The sequence below is a fragment of the Poromitra crassiceps genome (assembly GCF_964638095.1).
Source record: "Poromitra crassiceps genome assembly, chromosome: 15".
Lineage (NCBI taxonomy): Eukaryota > Metazoa > Chordata > Actinopteri > Beryciformes > Melamphaidae > Poromitra > Poromitra crassiceps.
Window position 1 is genome coordinate 31512741 of NC_139634.1, and position 23390 is coordinate 31536130.

The window sequence follows — 23390 nt, forward strand, 5'->3', positions numbered from 1 at the left end:
ACCTGCAATTTGGTCATCTATACTAATTAGCCTTTGAACCTCTGTTAGTTTTGCTTAAAATATGACCTACAAAAGTGGTGTCTACTCTACTGTCTAACAAAACTTCTTTTATAGCTGACTGAAGAGCTAACATTCGCCTGTAGGCTTAATACTGTAACCACAGTTACTTCAAAATTAAAGTAATCTTTCATGTGGTATTTCCATTATTTGTATCTACCCCTTGTGCTTGTAGGCTGTAGCTGTGATGTTGCAAAAAGCAGGCTACATTTTGGAAAAACGAAAACAAAACGTATTGCACATTTTTGCAGACTCTTCCTCCATTATTTTATTTCCACGGTGCTGTCTGGCCTATTAAAAAAGTGGCAACAGTTCGTCAGCTATACTTTTATTTTGAAATTCCTTACCGGAAGCTATATATTGTTTTATTCGCGTTGGCTTGACTTTTGTGATTCTGAAAAGCACAGCCACGATCGCTACTCAGAAAGCACGGAAAGCAGCACACTGAGTCCCGGGGACATTTTTCCACCTATTCAACACTCCTTGCGTGATAAGATTGTGTACCAGGTAAGATGTGAAACGTGTCTCTGCGGCTGGAAAATAACAACAGTCTTTTACGGCCTATTGTCGTTTTTAGGCCGTATTGCTGGCGTACAAGCGGAGCTCCTCTCTTTTCAGAGGGATACATCACGTATGGCGCTCTTTACTTCGAAAGGGCTAGCAAAGACCCGCGCCTGTCATTATATTTCCCCACAATTTAAAGGGAAATATTCGCAGTTATTCGGCGTCCTACCGAAACATGTCGGAGTATCATATTTTCCTACGATCGACCTTTTATTTTCCTGCATCAAAGGCCTTGCGAATGGGTTTGGGGCGTTGAGATGTTCATACTGCAAATTGTTTTCAGATAGGCTATAGTTTGTTGGAGACACACACACCCCCCCTTTAATTCAAAACTTTGTAGGAGAAATTTTGGCACTTTCGTGTTTCCGCCTATAGTCTGATCTCAAATCGGCAACGCCGTCGCCATGTAGTAGGCTATGTGATCATGACATGAGAACGTTTCAGTAAACAACTTAGGTAGAAATAGCCGATATATTCTGTTATTTACTTGGATAGTATTGTGTGTTTCCACGTTGGGCTCCGTTGCTTTTGACGCCGCAGTGAAATCCTGGCCCTGCTGTCATGGCAGTGTAATGGCTATATCAAGGCGTCGCAGCAGACTGCTATTGTGATTTAAAACACCCACTTTCGTCTGTGGACTATTAACGATTCACATCTATTTAATCCTACTATTGAATTTATCTCTGTTGCATTTTTAAATGCCTAAAAGCGCAGCTTGGGCTCATATCTGCAAATGACAGTAGGCTACACAGATTTAAGGGGTTTGATCCACCACAGATCTATAAAGAATATATAATTCATCTAATCAAACAGTGAACGTAGTTCTACATGAATGTCAAACAAACAGCAAACGTTTTTTTCTAGTTCTAATGCTAATTGAAACCAACTTGGCCCATATTATTTTCATTTTCAGTCCATTTCATCTATGTCCTGTAGGCCTGTGGCTTGTCACAACAACGGGCCATTCAGACTAAAATAGCAGTTTTCCCACAAGAGGTAAGGTTTTTGGAGGTGGTGGCAGGTCAGGTCAGACAAGATATAGTGGAATATTGGAACAGATGTTTGCAAAACAAGATCTTATTCTATCATTTGAGGGGAACTAGCCTACATCTGGTGGGTTTGCCTGATGTTGTGGAATATGCCCTGCATAATTGTAGCCCCCGTGCATAGTAAACACTGGGTTGCACCTAGGTCAGTGGTCGTCAGATCGAGTCGTCGGGGTCCAGAGTGCTGGTGTTGGGTTTTTCTGCTCTGCCAGGTAGATTTCATTCTGCCCCTCAAATCAGGGGCTGATATTTCTACATGCGACGACAGGTGAAAGGAATTAAATACCTGCGAGGATAGAAACGCAGCAGTACTCTGGACCCCATGGATGGACCACCACTGACCTGGACCCTGTGTCCACTAAAGCCAATGCCGTATCTGTATGGAGCTTCAACGGCCACAGATAAAAACAAAAAAATGTGATCTTATGAAACTCTGGCCTGCTATTTTAGTGTAGCTCTGTAGTATTTATTTCATGGAGCAGGCTATTAGGACCCTATCCTCTGCTGGGATCTGAAGTTGGATGCCTTCAGACCTGCAACAAATCTATCTGTCCCATGTGTGAGCAAATGGAGCTTAGATCGGGCCCAGAAAAACAAGCCCGACCCGACCCTAGCCCGAGCCTGTTCAGTCTGAGCCCGGCCCGGCCCGGCCCATTGGCTGCATTTATGGGCCCAAGCCCGGCCTGAAGCCAAAATGTTCTTAGTGAGTTGGCTGTTTATCTCGACACTATAACCCTGTTGTCTGTTCAGTCTTATGAATATATAAGGGTTTTACAATGTTATAAGATTCTGTTTACCACACCAGATATTATTATATAAATAATTATATAAATATCTGACCGCGGGCCCGATCGGGCGGGGCTCGGGTTCAGGCAGAGAATCTAACCTCTACCAGCAAACGCTTCTCTGAGCAAGTCAGCTCTTTTAGGAGTGTTTTTGGGACATGGGGAAATTCTTTTGTGGCTTCCATTGCTCTATTTTGGAGTTAACATTCAAGATTTGTCCCTATGGAAATACTGTAGTATTTGCATCCAACTGTTTCTGGGAAACTGCTTCCAGGCTTGTTTCCAGGGATTTTTTTATTAATTATTTCACAACATTCACTTTTATTTGGGTGGAAAGTAGAAACAAACTAGATTAGTAGATTTCCCTGTTGGCGAACTAAGGAGCACAACATTTCACTCTTGAATAGGATAATTTTTAAGGGATGTGTGGTAACCCAAACTGGACAGTTACGCGGATACAGGCCGGCACATGTGTTCCACCTACATGTGGATTGACAGTCATATTCAGGAACTGGACTCGACTCACTCTGCTTTGGTGACTCAGACTAGACTCTGACTCAAGATATAGTGACTCGACAAACAATACTGATCTGAACTCAGTAGAGCTGCAACAATTAGTTGATCGTCAGTTAGTCGTCAACTATTTTTTTATAATAGATTAATTGTTTAGACTCATTTTCAAGAAACAAATACTAAAATTCTCTCATTCTCCAGCTTCTTAAAAGTAAATATTTTCTGGTTTATTTAAAAGTCTTCTGTAACAGTAAACTGATTATCTTTGGGTTGTGGACCGTTGGTCAGGACAAAAGAAGACATTTGAGGATGTCATCTTGGGCTTTGTCGAAAAAGTGATCAACATTTTTCACCATTTTGTGATATTTTATAGGCCGAATGACTAATCGATCGATTAGTCGAGAAAATAATCGTCAGATTAATCGATAATGAAAGTAATCGTTAGCTGCAGCCCTACAACTCAGAACTACAGATTTGTTATCACTCATTTTACCTTACTCACTACCAGTGGGATGTTGGGTCATCTCTTTCATCAGAATCATTTTACCTACTTTACCCAAGACTTTGGGCATCATCCACCTATACGTTCAAAAGTCCTATGGCTTCTGGCTTGTCTGAGATATATAATGTATGTGAGCTCAGCTGGACATAACATTTTATCTATGCACCATCAACTAGTCACTCTTGCTTTTGTCTATGCTGTGTTGGGAGAAAAGCTGAGGGCAGCACCGGCTGAGTGAGTACAGTACTTTGGCCTACCAGCCAATCTGACACAAAGTTAACGTGTCACTCTTTCCCCATTTTTGTCGCTCATTTTCAGTAACTTGACCACACAAAAACACGGTTGGCCATGTCGGGACAGAGGAAAGGAGCTGCAGCCGCAGCACGGCTGCCTAAATGTGCCTTCTGCAGAACCAACGGGGACAAGGAGTGTGGGCAGCTGCTGGTGTCAGACAACCAGAAGGTGGCAGCCCACCACAAATGCATGGTGAGGAGAGTACACACTCCATAGCCATGGAAACATACCATACATACCTGTTAATAAAAAATTACATGTGGGATTTTCTTATTCATAATTAGTTTGGATGACCCTGTCTAATACATGGTTATTTATGCACTTTAATTCAGTTTAAGAGCCCTCCCTGCATGGGCTACCTTTAACAATTGGATGTTTTCGTTCCCATGTAGCTTTTCTCCTCTGCCCTGGTGACATCTCCCTCAGACAGTGACAATATTGGAGGCTTTTCCATTGAGGATGTGAAAAAGGAGATCAAAAGGGGGAATAAACTGGTGAGTTTCCGCAGTCCTTGACCGTGAGCGCTCGCTGCAGGAGGCGCAGGTTGGTGGAGTTGTACTGTAAGGCCACTAGGCGGAGCTTCGACTCAGCATTCTGCTGTCAACAAGCTGAACAACAAATCACATGTGGCTTGCTGAAGTATTTTTACGTTTACCAAATGTGTTGTGCTCCAAATTTTCTTTTACAATACTTCATGGGCCCATTAGCATGAGCCCCCGTATGTTACAACCCGGCTCAAGGAAGTAACAAAAAGTTGTAACAATAATTTGTTACCGAAAACTAAGGATAAACAACGTAAACTACTACAAACCAACAGAACAAAAAGGTGCACTCGGGTGAGAAGCGAGAGAGAGAGAGCAATTGATGGTCAGATGGCTTTTTCCCCAATGAGTTCACTGCGCCCAGGGTACACTCAATCAGCCTAACGACCCAACACCTGGCTCCTGCAAGACAGGGCCAGGAGAGTGGGAGGGTCGTCACAATATATAATGTATAGTGTAAATTAACGCACACAATGTATGCCTGTATTTTATGATATAGCAATACAGAAAATATGTATGTTTATAGATATGAATTGATTTTATATTTACTTATACCTAGATTTATTGATTTTATTCCAGTCAATTAACTCATTGAGTGCCAAGGACGAGTATGTTCGTCAATTCAGATACTAACGTAGAGTGCCAAGGACGAGTATGTTCGTCAATTGCGTTTTTTGACGGTGGGACGTGGATCAAAGCCTCAGGCATCTCCTGTACAAATATGGGAGCTATTGAAGGTGTATAACCTATTTTACGGACTCATTAGGTGGCGACAGTGCTCTCCAGATTAGAGAAAGGTCCGGAAAACAGCAGGAAAAAGCCCCGTGATGAAAGAGAAACCGCTCATGCTGCAGCCAGAGCCATATAGATTGCTCTGTCTGGAGCTGACGTTGGCTGCGAACAGCAGTCAATCCGCGCCCACAACTGAGCCCCTCTGCCTCTGTCTGTCTGTCTGCATAGTTTCTCCACACGATTAGCCGCCAGAAAAGCAGCACCCGACGCCGAAGGGCCAAACCATTCTCAGCAGTCCGGTTTGGCTTTTCCGTGTCGCGCTGGGAGCCGGCGCACAAAAACGGAGCACTCCGAAAATAGACTGGGTGCGTGTTAGGCTGTGTGTTAGTGTGGGGAGGAGTTTGCAGCTGAGGGGGGGAGAGGGGGGTGGGGCACGCAGGGCACCACACAACTACACCACGTCACTACATCAGAAAATATTATCTTCAGAGTCAGTGAATGTGCTTGAAATGCTTCATTTCACAAAAGGCGGAATAACTCAGCTTCTAATTTGAAACGCCTGTATTTGCTCAAAACAACCTATCTTCTCCGGCTCATAACTAAAGAACGGAAAATGGTATCAATAAACTTTTTTTTGCTGATGATACAATAGAGTCAGCTCGTTCTTTGTGCGTGTTCGGTGTTTACATCGTAATATCACACAATATTCTGTGGGCCTCGAGAAATCACTGAAAACGCTCTGAAACTCTGGCACTGGGAGCGTCCGTTCTCCAAAAGTGGCTGGCACTCAATGAGTTAAAATAAGAGACAAAACAACAAAAAAGAGACAGAAAAACAGCACATATACCATACATGCATAACCTATACTGATGTAGTTGAGACTGTTTGTTACCAGGTACCAACTGTAAGTAAATCCATAAATATTCGTAACCCATTCCTTTCCCAATCCATACAAACTACACTTTTAAAGTCTACTTAAGTCGACTTAATTTCTGACTCCTATTTCTTTTGCTGCTGCAGTGATCTAATTCCCCAACGGCATCAATAAAGTTTTATCTTATCTTATTTGCATACAACCTTTCAGAGCCCTGTGATCTTTTGTAGAGAATGTAACACTTATATCTAAGTTTCAAATTTTTGTTTTGCGTCCCACGGCCTGCTGACAACAATTTAGACTGAGCTGAGGACAACAGGAATCATTGTGGAGCCACTTGGCGCACGGCAGACGGTTCTGTTTCTTCTCTGACAGATGCAGCGGTGTTTCCTCCCCTCTCAGTTGTGCTCTTCATGCAGCTGTGTTTCCTCCCCTCTCAGATGTGCTCTTCATGCAGCTGTGTTTCCTCCCCTCTCAGATGTGCTCTTCATGCAGCTGTTTCCGCCTCTCTCAGATGTGCTCTTCATGCAGCTGTTTCCTCCTCTCTCAGATGTGCTCTTCATGCAGCTGTGTTTCCTCCTCTCTCAGATGTGCTCTTCATGCAGCTGTTTCCTCCCCTCTCAGATGTGCTCTTCATGCAGCTGTTTCCTCCCCTCTCAGATGTGCTCTTCATGCAGCTGTGTTTCCTCCTCTCTCAGATGTGCTCTTCATGCAGCTGTTTCCTCCCCTCTCAGATGTGCTCTTCATGCAGCTGTGTTTCCTCCCCTCTCAGATGTGCTCTTCATGCAGCTGTTTCCGCCTCTCTCAGATGTGCTCTTCATGCAGCTGTTTCCTCCTCTCTGATGTGCTCTTCATGCAGCTGTTTCCTCCCCTCTCAGATGTGCTCTTCATGCAGCTGTGTTTCCTCCTCTCTCGGATGTGCTCTTCATGCAGCTGTGTTTCCTCCCCTCTCAGTTGTGCTCTTCATGCAGCTGTTTCTCCTCCCCTCTCAGATGTGCTCTTCATGCAGCTGTGTTTCCTCCCCTCTCAGATGTGCTCTTCATGCAGCTGTTTCCGCCTCTCTCAGATGTGCTCTTCATGCAGCTGTTTCCGCCTCTCTCAGATGTGCTCTTCATGCAGCTGTTTCCTCCCCTCTCAGATATGCTCTTCATGCAGCTGTGTTTCCTCCTCTCTCAGATGTGCTCTTCATGCAGCTGTGTTTCCTCCTCTCTCAGATGTGCTCTTCATGCAGCTGTGTTTCCTCCCCTCTCAGATATGCTCTTCATGCAGCTGTGTTTCCTCCTCTCTCAGATGTGTTCTTCATGCAGCTGTGTTTCCTCCTCTCTCAGATGTGCTCTTCATGCAGCTGTTTTTTTTCCCCCAATATGTTTATTGTCATTTTTTTCCTTATACACAACATACATTGACAATACAACTTAAAAGACCAGACATTTTACAACATACACACACACACACACACACACACACAATCAACCTGCAACAATTCAAACTAAATACAGATAAAACAAATCAAACACTTCCTCCATATTGCTCACACTTTTTTTTTTTTTTTTTTTTTCAAACAAACTTTCAGGCAAGACCTCCGCCTCCATCTCTCATGAAACGCATGTATGGCTCCCAGAGCTGAGCAAAATCTTTCCCTTTGCCCTTAGCAATGTACGTTAGTCTTTCCAGGCCAATACATTCAGAAAGTTCCCGTTTACACATTTTTAGTGATGGCGCATCCATATTTTTCCAGCAAAGTGCAATAGCTCTTCTGGCTTGAAGAAGTCCAAAGTCCAGTAGTTTAGCTTGTTTTGTTGTTTGCACAAAGTCTCCCGGATAGATACCAAGCACACAGAGTTTGACATTAAGAGGAACCTTAGTATCAAAGATCTTTGACAAACAATTTATGACACTCTTCCAGAAGTTTTGAATCTTTGAACATCCCCATAGACAATGAATTAAAGTACCTTTTTCTTCCAAACACTTAGTACAGACATCAGGAATGTTAGCAGACATGTGGTGAAGTTTGACCGGAGTTATGTACACCCTCATTAACCATTTATATTGAAGTAATTTAAACCTTGTGTTTATTCTTTGCTTTTGTGCTTTTAAACAAGCATCACACCAATCTTCCTCATCAATGTCTTCTTGTATGTCTGTTTTCCAAGCATTTAATTTATCTAGTGATGATTCAGTGCTATATTCAACCAACATGTTGTAATACCTAGAAACATGGCCTTTCCCTTCTAAATTCGCAATGGTCATCGCTTCAAATGTTGATAAGGGTGGAATACATGTTATCTGTTCACATCTCGATGCCATGAAGCTTCTTAACTGTAAATATTTAAACAAATGCTTTTTAGGTATTTGGTATTTCTGACATAATTGATCAAAAGAAAGCAAAACATCTTTTACATACAGATCTTCAATTTTCTGAATACCCTCCATACTCCATAACTTAAATCCTCCATCCCTTCTACCAGGTTTAAATTGTTCATTGCCCCAAATAGCAGTATATTGTGATAGTACTGGCGTGTCACCTATATGTTTGTGTGCTGCATACCAAACCAAAATGTTTTTAAGAAAAGGATTTTTTGTTTTTTTCCTCAATGTTTTAACATCCGAGGAGTACATATACAACTTTAATGGTAGATCTGGAATGGACTCTTGCTCAATGCTTACCCACGCTGGGGGTGTCGTTGTACAGAAGTAATATGATGCTGAAGTCAATTGGGCTGCCATATAATACCATCTAAGGTTGGGAAGCTGGAGTCCTCCTCTCTCATAAGGCAGATAAAGAAGTCTAAGGCGGAGTCTAGCCCTCTTTTCAGTCCAGATAAATTGTCTAAACAATTTGTCAAGTTTGTCATAAAACACATTTGGTAGTGGCAATGGGAGTGTTTGAAAATAATATAAAAATTTTGGTAAAATTGTCATTTTTATTAGATTTATTCGCCCTACCATAGATATAGGTAAACTGGACCAGCGACTCAATGTTTCAGTTACACTGTCTACCAGGGGATCATAGTTCGCTGAGATTATCTCCTTGAGTTCTTTCATGCAGCTGTTTCCTCCTCTCTCAGATGTGCTCTTCATGCAGCTGTGTTTCCTCCTCTCTCAGATGTGCTCTTCATGCAGCTGTGTTTCCTCCCCTCTCAGATGTGCTCTTCATGCAGCTGTGTTTCCTCCTCTCTCAGATGTGCTCTTCATGCAGCTGTTTCCTCCTCTCTCAGATGTGCTCTTCATGCAGCTGTGTTTCCTCCTCTCTCAGATGTGCTCTTCATGCAGCTGTGTTTCCTCCCCTCTCAGATGTGCTCTTCATGCAGCTGTTTCCTCCCCTCTGATGTGGTTAAAAATGGACTGCATTTACAGTATATAGCGCTTTTATCCAAAGCGCTTTACAATGTGCCTACATTCACCCATTCACACACCGAAGGCGGCCAGCTGCCACACAGGGTGCTGGCACGGCCATCGGGAGCAATTTGGGGTTCAGTGTCTTGCCCAAGGACACTTCGACATGCGGACTGGAGGAGCCGGGGATCGAACCACCAACCTTCTGATTGGTGGATGACCTGCTCTACCTCCTGAGCCACAGCCGCCCCCATGATGTGCTCTTCATGCAGCTGTGTTTCCTCCCCTCTTAGATGTGCTCTTCATGTCACCGGCCTGGCGCTACGATCGGCTGTGATGTGAAGACGTGCCGGAGGACGTATCACTACTACTGCGCTCTGAAAGACCGGGCCCAGATCAAAGAGAATCCTTCACAAGGAATTTACATGTAAGTCACTTTGCTTCTTTTGCAAGTTAATCTAAAGTAAATTAAGACACTGTTCATCTGACTTATTTTAAAACATGTTTTTTTTTTGCTCTTGAACGTAGTGTGTACTGTCGTAAACACCGGGACGCCTCTCAGGATGATATTGAAGGTAAAGTACACTTTTAACATCTGTTATACCATGTTCTGGGTGAATGTTCGTTTCGGATTGGCCGGCAGGTGTGTGTTAAAACTGTTTAACGCACACGTAGTCTGGCTCAAGTTTAAAACGGCTTGAAAGTACATTTACATACATATATTTTCCATCAATTTATTTGAATTAATTAATTCTGATCATACTAAAAAAAACTTGCCGTTACCACTAGCACTCCCAATCACTTTACATTATTATGATATATGCTGATAAAAGCAGCTGTCGTAGGCTACAAAGTACACAGCTGATTATTATATTCACTATTTGACACTATTTTTTACAAATTATTTGGCCAGTGATGTAATTTGTGCTGGCATCAACTTGAACTCAAAATCAACTCTTAATAACTGTCAAACTAAATTAATGGATATTTTCGGATATGTGTGAGATCATGTGCAAAATAAATCTTGAAGGTTGGTTTGTTACCAGATGAAGAGGCAGGCGTGGCCAATGATTCAGACTCCTCGCCTCCACAAAGTAGGGGCCGGGGAAGGTTTGAGAAGGGGAGAGCCAAGGTTGGATCTCGTGGCCAATCAGAAGACACCCGCTCCACCTCCTCACAGGGTGCAGACGAGGAGAGCTCATCCCACGTAAGGCGACGCGGCTGATCACCGACACACTCTGAAATGTACTTGCATTGTTGGTTTGTCTGTGCTGTATGTGTGCCTTTGATAGAATGTTTGTTCTGGTTGGTTGCGGTGTGTTGCAGCGGGACAGGTCGCCTCTGAGAGCCAGTCCAGGAGATGGCGGGCAGCGCTGTGGCTTCTGCCATGCTGGTGAGGAGGAGAATGAAACGAGGGGCATGCTCCATGCCGATAACTCAAAAAAGGTTGCTGCACACTACAGGTGCATGGTAAGATGGTGTCCAGATCCCGCGTTCGTATGCTGTTTTGTTGGAGCTTCTGTCTGTGCAACAGATTGGAAAGCACTGGAGCTTCATGTTGTCCCTCTACCCTTACAGCTGTTTTCGTCGGGGACGGTCCAGCTCACCACCACTTCACGGGCTGAGTTTGGGAACTTTGAGGTCAAAACAGTCATCCAGGAAATCAAGAGGGGGAAAAGAATGGTGCGAAGATTTGTCCTCAAATAAACTTGTCTCATGATTCAGAAGTTCTTAAAATGTATTTAAAATGTTTTTGGAATGATGGAAATTTGAAATGTACTCTGCATTGCCAAAGAAATGGTTGGCTTTGTTGTTTTTCAGAAATGTACGCTCTGTACTCAGTTGGGTGCGACCATTGGATGTGAAATCAAGGCCTGTGTGAAGACCTACCACTATCACTGCGGCCTGCAGGACAAAGCAAAGTATATCGAGAACATGGCACGTGGCATTTACAAGTGAGCTCAACTTCTACTCCTCAGTTTAGATTTTTAGTTGGAAAGTGAATGTCTCAGGTGGTACAGTATTACAGAGTATACTGTAGTGTGTGCACAAGTTTGTAAAGGTTGTTCAGGTGACAGGATTTGGCACACAACAAGTTGTGTGTCATGGCAGATGCACAAATTCACCTCTTGACTCTGACAAGCTATTAATTTGAACAATTATGTATGTATTATAAGATCAAAATATGATGCTTTTTAGGTTTTCTTGAAGGAACTAACTAGGAATAATTTGGTGTTGAATCTGTAATCATTTCAGTTATTTGAGATTTACTTCATACCACAATTATGAGATTATGATGATATGATTAAGATTATTATCTGGAATTATGATGATTATTATATGGAGCAACTCCACACTTTTTTTTATTGAACCACATTAACCTTTTTAAATTGATCTGTGGTTTGCATTAGAGCTGTGCAGAATAACTGAAAATGTTTTGGGTTGAACTTGATTGTATTGTTTTCAGGCTCTACTGTAAGAACCACAGTGGCAATGAGGAGAGGGATGAAGAAGACGAGGAACGAGAGAATCGCAGCAGAGAGCGGGCAGCGATCGACCACAGAGGGACACCGTCGCATCTCAATGGAAACTAGGTAGGATATTGACAAACCTTATTTAGTGTATATCACGGGTGCCAAATATGTCGATCGCGATCAACCAGTCATCTACTATGTAGATGACCTAAGTTTAATAAATCATCATATTCACAATGATGAAATAGGCCTTCTCAGGAATGTAACTTTTTTCTGCAAAAAAGCAATCTTTTCATGTCATGTATTTTTGCATGAAATTATGGAGAGTAGTATCGATAAGAGCATCGGTTGGGTTGGTAGATCATGTTGAGCTGGTCATTTTAAAAGTAGCTCACAAGGTAAAAAAGTGTGGGCGTTTGTGGTTGTTGTGAATAATTATGATACAGCTTAGGAATGATCCATATTAAGTGTCAAAACACGAGGATTTAATGTTCTACTACAACAGAACATAGTTAAAACACGGTCTTCTTTTTGCAGGTTGGAGCGATCAAAGAAGAGTTCAAAGATGGCGGAGAGATATTTTTTATGCGGAATCATAGCCTACTCACGAAGTCATGGTCTATAAGCTCCCGCGGTTTCTTCACACCTTTCTTCCAGTCGAGGGGACACACTGGGCCGAAGCGCGCAGCCGGTTGTCGTCTTCATTGAACTTTTCTTTGAGTTACCTGGACGAGCTTTTCACAGACTGGTGGCACTCTGCAGAGAGCGGAGGATTGCTGCAGGATAATAATGAAAAAAAGGCCATGGCTGAGCTTTCCCAGGCGTCTGATGTTAGCTCAATTTGGAGTACATGTAATATTGCCATGGAACAAGATCTGATCAGACTGATCTTTTGATTGCCGCTCGCTGCCCATGATGCCCCCCACAGTTTACACGAGCCACACTTGCCCAAAACTGAAACATTCTTCCTCTTCCTTCACTTCTAAAGGACTCACTTTTAAGAGGGCTCTATTTGTTACTAGTCTCTCGATAAAGTTGTCCAAATTGATTACTTTGTTTCTGTCTTCAGAAATATCTTTTCCATGTTAGCCTTTCTTTCTTGATATGTAATATTTTGCTACTGTATTATCACCATGAGTACTTTTGAATACGGTATCTGGATTTCAGACAGTCACATTTTTGCCAGCATGCACTTGGATTTTCCCACTGTTAAAGGTGGCATTTTTTATTTGGCTGCTAAAGGGCAATGTAGAGCTCTTTAGAAGAGTTGGCTTGACTTTGTTTGTTGTACTGTTGTATCTCTACAAATGTACCCACGAATGATTGGAAATAGAAAATATTTTATTTTACACATTTGCTGAGTGAATAGAGTCTTTTCTTCTGAAAGTGTGGACAAACTTGAAAGGTCAAAGTATTCCGCATATGGTTGGTAGCAGGGTGTTTTTGGGGTGAGAGTTTTGGAGGGTGAGGAATCTCACACGAAGCTGCACGTTCCCATCCAGACTGGAGCCTCTTATGCTCCGATCTGGAGTGTTCATATTCTGCAGTTGTGGTGTTTCATATTCAAATGTGTACTGTTGGAAGGTTTATGGAATTTTATTTTACAGTGAATGAATGAATTTAATTATGGATAATGCAGACAAACATCCAAGGGATAACATGAAAAGTGTAATACACTTATTTCCATCATGGTCCCTGATCTTAAGAACATGACATACAGTAATATAAGAGCATCAAATAAAACAATACAAATCAGACAAAGGATAAACGGAACTTGAGATTAAAACAAACACCATAAAACAACGATAAAAACAATAAAACAATAAAATGGACTAGAGATTAAAACAAACATACCATAAAACAACGGGGGACTCTACTCATATTTTATCCTAGTTTACTCATCAAGTGTAATGTAATTGATTTAAACAGTTATTGTTTTATAGTCTTTTTTTTACAGTTTTAGTAGCAGCACACTACAGCAGGTGCTGCTTATAGAACTAACCTCAAATATAACAAATCTGGGTGCAACACCATTTAGCTAACTATTTGCAATGCCTGAGGATGCAGTGCAATGATGCAGTCTGAGGAAGGTCACTGAGACTGAAATGTTGTGATTGTATTTAAAGGAACACTCCGCCCATTTTCAACCAGCTTTGTATCATTAGAACATCAGTAGTATATCAGAAAACTGTAAACTGTTTTGAAGTCTGTCATTTAATTTGACAGTTATTGAGTGTTAAAGTGTGGACCAGTGACATCACTGGTCCACACTAACTCAAATCAATAACTCATTAACTCAAATCAACTCTCAATAACTCAAACTATTCATCATTCAACTAGTTTGACAGTTATTGAGAGTTGATTTGAGTTAATGAGTTATTAATTTGAGTTAGTGTGGACCAGTGATGTCACTGGTCCACACTTTAACACTCAATAACTCAAATTAAATGACAGACTTCAAAACAGTTTACAGTTTTCTGATATACTACTGATGTTCTAATGATACAAAGCTGGTTGAAAATGGGCAGAGTGTTCCTTTAAGTAGTGTGCACCCTGATTTTTCTTTTTTACAAGTTTAGTAAGTAGTGTTCACCAAGGTTTTTGTTGATATTGTTTTAATAGTTTATTACCATCATAAATTATAACTTGCACAAGTATAATAATTCCTAAACTGAACAAGATTTTGATGCACTATAAATGGGCAGCATTGCTTTCATTGGCAAATTGTTGTCCCTCCCTATGTCTGGGAAATATCAACAATTTCCCTGTAATTTAATGAACATACTTGTTGATGAATGACAAAATCAAAGATAAACATTGTCCGTCCACAGCGTATAGCATTATGAAAATGCATTTCACGTTGTACTATATTGCCCTACAAAGGTAAACAGCAGTCACTTTTTTTCTTTTTATAAAGCAAGTTTCAATTGTTTATTTGAACAAAAAAATAGACCCAATGACATGCATGACAGAAGGTCGATTCTAGAATGTATCGGCCGGAGGGACACGAGGAGTGACGATTGGTTGGGGTTTAGGGTCAGAGGCGGGGTTATTGGGAGTCCGTGTTGGTTTAAGTCAGAGCCGTATAATAGAAGAGTTCCGACATCTCCATTCACTCCAATGGGCCAGTTTTTTTTCCAGGAAGTAGAAAGTGGAACTCTTGAGTAAAAAAAGCAGCACTGTCGAGTTGCAACAAAATAGACAGTGTTGTACTTTGAAAGGGTTTTTCATCCCTTGAAATGAATCAAATTGTACATTATCTGCTTTATTTTCGCATGCAAAAGTAGCGCGAGACCCATTCCTGGCTGTTCATTGGCTAATGAGTCTGGCATTTTGGTCCTCCGCTGACGCCACTCTCTTACTAGAGGACACTAGTTTAAGTCACTGGTTTAAGTCCGTCCCCCTGGTATTCACGTATTTGAGTGAACCATTCCGAACCACTAACCACCTAATACAGTCAATGTCCCTCCGGCCGATACATTCTAGCATCAGCCCTGGCAGACTTGGGTTTTCTCATAGGGTTTCTCCCAGAAGGGGGCGGGGTTAAGACATTTCCTGTTGATTCGATTTGCCCGCCGTCTGCCTGCGTCATGATGTACACAACAGCTATAGACCAGACAGACTGAGCTGCAGCACGGAAAAGAAAGGAAGGCGAGATCCTCGGTAGCAACGAAGCTAGCTGTCTCCATGTGTCTGCTGTCACAAGGCTGAAGTTTGTCTACTCTTTGATCTCGCTGAAGCCTGCGGTACATCAAGGTGAACAGAGCTATACGGACATGGCGACATCCAGTTCCTGTGTTGTGGTAAGATCCACAAACTACCACAGTTATACAACGGTGTCTGTCTTTTGGGGCCATATGGTTGCCTAGGCTATAACGTTACATACACACACATTGCATCAGCAAGACGCATTGCTACTGCTTGTGAATTGCCGATAGGCCTACAATTCTCACCTTGATAGCACGTTTTCCGTAGGGACTGCAGTTTTAGCGCGGCCTGCGGCGACAGTAGCCTACAGCGATCACACACACGCTGTCCACGCGTGGCACATGTGACGTTAATTTCATTCACATAACGTTACAGAAAAGATTCCGATACAAATTGTTTTGTGTAAAAGTCAAATTGAATAGGCACATGTTTATAATAGGCTAGTAATCTAACCACCTCGTGGAAACAACCCCATTATTATCCATACAAATGTGCGCGCCCACACACACACACACACACACACACACACACACACACACACACACACACACACAATCCACAAAAAGGCATGCAATGTATAATAACTAGAGGCAAGAAACAGTGTAGAATGTAGCCTATACCACTTTTCTTAGAAACATGAATGGCTGTACAGTATTATTGTTTCTGGGAAGCAAAGAAAAGCAACGTGTGCCTCCTGAGTCCTGGCAAGTCAAGATGAAGCCTAATCACGAATTTAAGAATCCTTGCAAATTGGGAATGGGATTGGAAGATGATATTATTGAGGTCTCTTGGTGCCATAAGCAAATGTATACAGTTGACTCTACAGAAGCATATCTTGTCACTTCTATAATCACAAGACTTCAATGTTGTATCTTTTGTTCCAACTTAAATATTTGTGTCCAAATTCAAGTTTAATTATGTCCCAGAAGGGCACTTTGGGTTGCAGCAAAACATAAAAACAAGCATAACATCACGCAACATCCTGAATAAAAACATAATGTGCAGACACAGTTAAACACAATATAAGCACAAAGTAGCAGTTTAAAGTGTCAGTGTGGTTTAGTTTCTCCACAATGTCAACAGCATAGGTGCAGAGCAGAATAAACAGGGGGAGATTATGTCATCATGGGGTATGTAATTATTACAGACTGATATCTGCAAGTTAGTACTATAACTAATAATCTTAATTTGATGTTTGAATGAGGGAGTGAAAATTATCAGCTCAAGAATGAACTCAAAAGCTTCAATTAGTTTGCAGGAAAATCATTTGTGACATTTGTCCTTCTCTCGACCCCAGTGCAGTAGGTACGTTATTCCAGTTTGGATCAATAGTCTGTGATATGGCCTCTGACCTAGAGGAGGTAAATAAATAACCAATGTTCTAGTTTCCATGCCATTTCTATTGGACGACAGCGTTTTGCTATGATTTAGTCTTGCCAACAGACTGGCAAACACACTCGTTGACACAGATAACAAGGCCAGCTGAATGTTCGTTTTGCTTAAAGGGGGCTGAGAAAGTCAACGGCTCATCTTGTCTGCCATGTCAGATTTGGAGAGAGAACACAGAATTAACTGTGCAGTGGACGTGGTCAAGGACATTGTTACTTTGCACAAAGGTCAATGCTCATGTTTGCTACACAGCATTGACATTTCCCCTCAGTCTAGCTACTATATATCAGAACGATCTTTGTGCGTTATATATCATGCTTCTTCGGGTGATCTGAAGGTGTGTCTATACCTCTGGCGCTCACAGACTCGCGCCAGAGGAATAGACACACCTTCGGATCACGTGTCCCCGAGGACATCTGCTCACTATCAACTGTTAGCCTGTGGGAATAAAGGGTGTAGCCCAAACAGATGGACTTGTGTTCTCATTTCATACATTTGGGTGGGCATGAGGAGGGACATGTTTTATTCTCATTCAGTAGAGCCACATGCATCTTGCCTCACTGGCCCCTGGGTTGCAGTGTGAACATCTAATAATACTGCTCTGTGTGGTAAATAAATGCCTGTGATCGCTCGCCTCAATTCCTCAGCACCTCAAGCTCTGGACTAGACTAGCTCTGGACTAGACTAGCTCTGGACTAGACTAGCTCTGGACTAGACTAGCTCTGGACTAGCTCTGGACTAGACTAGCTCTGGACTAGCTTCCCAGCTCTCACATGACAGCTTTATGTCTCTGGGTTCACATGCCGGCTAATTTGTCCCTGAGCCGGTCAGCTGGAAATGTAATTTGATGGAAATGTAACAAATACTGCAAACATTGTAAAGAGTTAGGCATAGTTTGGAATTCTTGGGAAGCAGTGTGTAAGACCTTGGCGTTAGGACAGAAGGTCCAGTTATATTTTTCAGTAGCAGCAGAGGGAAAGATTCAGGGCCATCTTAATTATGATTGGAATGGAGTGATTTCTCTTTCAGGGAAGCTCGGGTCAATATTGACCCCTCCTTACACCCGTCTTGATTTATAGTTGAGTTGAGGCTCCACTTGCTAGACTTGCTAAAACTGCTAGACTGTACTTAATTGTCCAGCCTTGTCCTCAAAGTGTGTGTTTTGTGGCAAAATGTCTATTTCAACAACAGTGAAACCACAGTAAGTTGAGGAGTGGCTGGGAAAGTAAACCACCTTCCACCCCCTCCCCTCCCCTTTACTGCCCTGAATAAAATGGTTGTCTCATGTCCTGTGTTGGGTAATAATAACCCAATACTTTTTTAAACCCTGTGACATTTTCTGAGATTGATTTGGGATCTGTCTATTTCAGATCAGTGATGAGGAGCAGGGGTACGACCTGGACCTTTTCTGCATACCAAAGCACTATGCTGATGACCTGGAGAGGGTCTACATCCCACATGGACTCATCTTGGACAGGTGAGTTTCAACATTTGTTATGGCTTACAATGGCAATTTCTATCAAAGGCAGAATCCAGCACGTGAGTTCAGTATAGCACCAAATCTGACTCAAATATCACCCCCACTGTTGGCTTTCTTCATTTATTTAATTGATTTTAAGACAGTGTTCCCTCTCAAATTGCTGCCCTGTGTTCTTGATATAAACATGCATTTTAAATGCCGTTTGAAGTTACAGTTGGACTACTTTGATTTCTTTTCTACTTTTCTATCCCAGATTTTGCAGTAAACAAAGTGCAAACTGAACAGAAAGAAAGAAAATTAAATAAATTAAAACATTTTCGAAAGCCAGCTCTCCTATTATTCTAGCTGGCAGTGCTTAAAAATGGCAGCTATGCGTGCTGATCCAAATAGAGAAAGGAAATGGGAACTAACGCTGACTGTAGCAGAAAACTGAGCTGACCATCTCTCCCTCTCTCTCTCCATCCCATGTGACCCAGGACAGAGAGACTGGCCAGGGAGATCATGAGGGACATGGGGGGCCACCACATAGTGGCCCTCTGTGTGCTCAAAGGGGGCTACAAGTTCTTTGCAGACCTGCTGGACTACATCAAGGCCCTCAACAGGAACAGCGACCGCTCAATCCCAATGACAGTGGACTTCATTCGCCTTAAGAGCTACTGTGTAATCTGTTTTTTTTAATGCTTTTTATTGTTTCCTTAAAAACCACTACAATATGCACAAGAGAATCAGGCATTAGCACAAAAGTGACCAAAAAGTTAAAATAAATAAAATATATTCTGTATTCTGGTTTCCGGTATCACCCATAATATGTTAATGGTAAATGGTCATTTATTTTATAATAGCACTTATTGATTTATTTTGTTTCAAAGCTTTCTGTATGTTTGACTGCTTTAGTTAATCAGACGTTAATTTAATATAATGCAATAATTACTATAATTGATTTGTGTCATATGCACTATTCACTATTTTTTTTTTTCTGTGCGCGGATGCATTTTCTGCACTCTTGCAACAAGTGGAATGAAGTGAAATCTGTGACCTGTGATGTTTCTTCTGCACAGAATGACCAGTCAACAGGTGAAATCAAAGTCATTGGCGGGGATGACCTGTCTACACTGACAGGGAAGGTGAGCAGCGTCATCATCTAAAACAATAATCTGATTATTTTTGCTAGATAATGTGATCATCAATATTAATTACCGTAACAATGATCAGCCCAAATGATTAACTGATTTTTTTAACTGCATTTATTGCATTTAAATGTCAGTTTCACTATTTTCAACTTAAAGGGTAACTAAACCCTAAAACGAATTTTTCAGCTTTATATCAAATGTATATGGCCGAGTAGTGTTGGTGATGCATTCTGGACAAAATCTCAACATTAGAAGAAAATGTCTGAATAATGCATACTTTATCATTTTCATGCAGCGAGTGTCCTCTAGTGGTCGAAACCTACTTTTTCAGTCGAGTTTCTTTTAATCTGCCTAACGAACACAGAAGGCTCTGTCCGTATCTGAGCATCTTTGAGCCTTTAGGCTTAATTGAAATGTTTAAATATTGCCGATAAGCATATCTTCAATGCATTGCACACTAAATAAATCATGCAGCATGAGCAGTGAGCTTCTTCTTCATGGGGTGATTTGGAGAAGGGTAGTCTTTCTCACAAGTGCAGTCACATGGGTCCCTGCAGGGCGAGGAAACGCAAATCCATTTCACTCCCAATTGTACATGGCATGAAGTATTTGGCAGAAATCCCTCCTAGGTCTCACCCCCTACCACACTCACTACGGCTCTCACGGTTTCTCACTAAAAACCTTCTCACTGACGCAACACCATTAAAATGAATGTCAAAGGTTTTCCCATAGTGTTGTGTGGGGCCGTGGCCAAGAGACACAGATAGCTGAGGGTCACCAGAGAGAATTCATGTTCTCATTCTTAATGGGGTCAATTACATACTGTATTAAGATGAAATGCGTTCAGTCCATTATTTGAACTAAAGCCTTTTTTCCTTTTCTTCTCACACAGAATGTCCTGATTGTGGAGGTACGCTTTGAATTTTTTTTTTTTACTACTTTTTACTTTTGACATTTTGCCGTTCCACTGCTGCTAATGTGAGGTTGTCTTGCATTGTGTTTCCAGGATATCATCGACACAGGCAAGACAATGAAGACGTTATTGCAACTCCTCAAACAGTACAATCCCAAAATGGTTAAAGTAGCAAGGTAATTTAGTCCCTTCACAACTGCCTTTTTACAGTCCCAAAATACCTTTGTTATGGCACCACAAGGAATTGTGATGATGTGTGAATGGGTTGCATAAGATAGATAGATAGATAGAGTACTTTATTCATCCCCGAGGGGAAATTCTGGCGTTACAGCAGCAGTAGCATCAATGACAGTGACAAGAGCATCAATGACAAGAGCATCAATGACATTAAACAATTAAACAATAAAAAAGTTACACAAATAAAAAAAGTTACACAACTAAGGTAAGGTGCAGAAACAGCAGTATTAAAATATTGCAATAAGAAAAGAAACAAACCAATACGAAAATATACAATATACAATATATACCACTTTACTAATACCGCCTTTACATCTTACGTTTCCCAGAAACTGTAGGTAAATTAAATTAAATCAACTAAAAATACTCCTAAATAGTATTGAATAATACTATTATTTATATTTATATTATTTCTCAAACTAAACTAAAGCTGTACAGTTTGTTATTTATATAATGATTGATATGACTATACATACTATACATAGTGAGTGTGCAATGTGGGCATGTGTACAGTGCATAGGATTCAATGTTCAGGAGGGCGGGAGGGGAGGGGGCGGTAGGGAGAGGAGGGCCCTCCTCTCTCTGCGTGTCCAGGAGTTATTGTAAATTGTTATTGCGGTGGGTACGAAAGACCTCCTGTAACGCTCCTTGCTACAGGGAAGCTGACGGAGCCTCTGACTGAAACCGCTCCGTTGTCCAGCCAGCAGGTCGTAAAGGGGGTGTGTCGTGTCATCCATGATTTTGAGTATTTTTTGTAGCATCCTTCCCTCCACAACCACCTCCAGGGGCTCCAGAGTGGTCCCCAGCACAGAGCCCGCTCTCCTAAAAAGTTTGTTCAGTTTGTTAGAGTCGCTGGCTCTGATGCAGTTGCCCCAGCAGGTGGCTGCAAAGAGAATTGCGCTTGCTACCACAGACTGATAAAAGATATGCAGCATCTTGCTGCACACGTTGAAGGATCTGAGCCTCCTCAGGAAATAGAGTCTGCTCTGCCCCTTCTTGTAGACAGCCTCGGTGTTACATCTCCAGTCCAGTTTTTTGTCCAGGTGAACGCCCAGGTATTTATAGCTGTCCACACTCACCACCTCCTCACCCCCGATGGAGATAGAGATCGGCTCAGTGCTGGTCCTCCTGAAGTCCACAACCATCTCCCTGGTTTTGGACACGTTAAGGAGGAGGTGGTTTTCTCCACACCAGTCCACAAAGCGGCTCACCAGATCCCTGTACTCCTCCTCCTCTCCATCTCTGACACACCCCACAACTACAGAGTCATCTGAATATTTCTGCAGACATAAGCATACATTGCAGTGGAGTGAAAGGCTGCCTCAGAGAGCCATGCTTCATCAGCTAATGCAGTCATGTGATGTCACCATCTTGGTTTCTGTCCTCAGTTTGTTGGTGAAGAGAACACCAAGGAGTGTTGGCTACAGACCAGACTGTGAGTTTAGCGGAGCAATACATATACTACTATAGTTGGTTAATTTAAAATATGTTATGTTTCATGCTTTCCATTTGTGCCACAAAATAAACATTTTGAATGTGGCTTTACATCTCTTCATATTGGTTTTGTTTACTATTACAAGGACTAATTTATTTGATCGTTATTTATTTCAGTTGTAGGATTCGAGGTCCCTGACAAGTTTGTGGTGGGATATGCCCTAGACTACAACGAGTACTTCAGAGATCTAAATGTAAGTATTCGAGATAATGAGGACACAATGAGTGAAAGCCTGTTTGAGATTTAGTTACAGTTTGGTCCTGTGTTTCATGGTTAGGCACAAGAAGACCCTCAAAATTTGAACCAAAAATTCTTAACCTTCAGTGCACTTAATGTCTTTGTTCCCTTTCTGTTCCCCCCCCCAGCATATCTGCGTCATTAGTGATACAGGGAAGGAGAAATACAAGGCATGAAGAGCACTTCATTACCGTACTATTGTTAAAGTGGTTATTTCCTTTAATTTTTGCAGTTCATTTTATATTTGACGTCTTTATATTTGTGTCATGAAAAGATAATCAGCTGAGTGCAGCTCATGTCAGATGTGGATTTTATTCTCAGGGTCCCTGAGGATACACTGATGATACAGTATATAGTGATAATCCTATATTATATAATAATAATCTGATATTTGCAATGCCAGTTTTAGTCACCCCACACTCTGGAGTATGAATGTCATTCAACTTTTGAGAAATGAGGTTGCCTATGATAGAGCCATGTCTGTGTGAACAGCATGGAGCCCACCTTTGCCTGAAATTAGTGTAATGCATGTATGCCTTCTCATTGATTAATCTCCAATATGTTTTTTTTGTTTAATTTATTCAAAGCAAATGCTGCTAGCTGGAAGTAGAATATCACATCTTGTGCTACTTCAACATTTCAACAACCTCCTATTTGATAAAATATTGCTTTAATACGTTTTATTAAATTGGTTCCAAATAAAATACAAATGTATGCTGTCCTAAACTATACACACATGGATGTATTGAAAATGAAACATTTGTTTACGAGTGGTGTCCATGCATTACATTTCATTTTATGATATAGAGAACATAATGGATCCTTTTTATGGTGGAAAAATATGTATAGTTTGCAGCTGTGCAAATGTTAGTTACATTTTGTTAACTTAATTGAAGTTGAAAGTTATTAGGTCAGGCGTTTTAAGTCATTTACCATCAATTACATTTCATAAATGTTTTTATCTTTACTATAAGTCTACGGTGCCATCCTTGTAAACCAATTTCAACTGCATTTAGCAATATCAGCAATTAAATGTTCACACCCCTCCTGTGACCAATGTATTTTCCTACACTAAATAAGTG

General features: G+C 41.5%; 2 protein-coding genes across 2 annotated transcripts; both read left to right on the forward strand.

Moving 5' to 3' along the window:
• Window positions 1-453: 453 nt before the first annotated feature.
• phf6 (PHD finger protein 6) lies at window positions 454-13072 on the forward strand. Its single transcript, XM_083652080.1, has 11 exons — window positions 454-564; window positions 3786-3953; window positions 4154-4255; window positions 9539-9672; window positions 9774-9820; window positions 10292-10452; window positions 10572-10715; window positions 10824-10928; window positions 11067-11200; window positions 11713-11839; window positions 12257-13072. The coding sequence occupies exons 2-10, from the start codon at window positions 3816-3818 to the stop codon at window positions 11837-11839; spliced, it is 1092 nt and encodes a 363-aa protein (XP_083508206.1). The 5' UTR covers window positions 454-564; window positions 3786-3815; the 3' UTR covers window positions 12257-13072.
• Window positions 13073-15341: 2269 nt separating this feature from the next.
• hprt1 (hypoxanthine phosphoribosyltransferase 1) lies at window positions 15342-23347 on the forward strand. The gene is made up of 9 exons (XM_083651691.1): window positions 15342-15522; window positions 18187-18293; window positions 18773-18956; window positions 19355-19420; window positions 20319-20336; window positions 20433-20515; window positions 21965-22011; window positions 22188-22264; window positions 22437-23347. The coding sequence occupies exons 1-9, from the start codon at window positions 15496-15498 to the stop codon at window positions 22482-22484; spliced, it is 657 nt and encodes a 218-aa protein (XP_083507817.1). The 5' UTR covers window positions 15342-15495; the 3' UTR covers window positions 22485-23347.
• The last annotated feature ends 43 nt before the right edge of the window (window positions 23348-23390 follow it).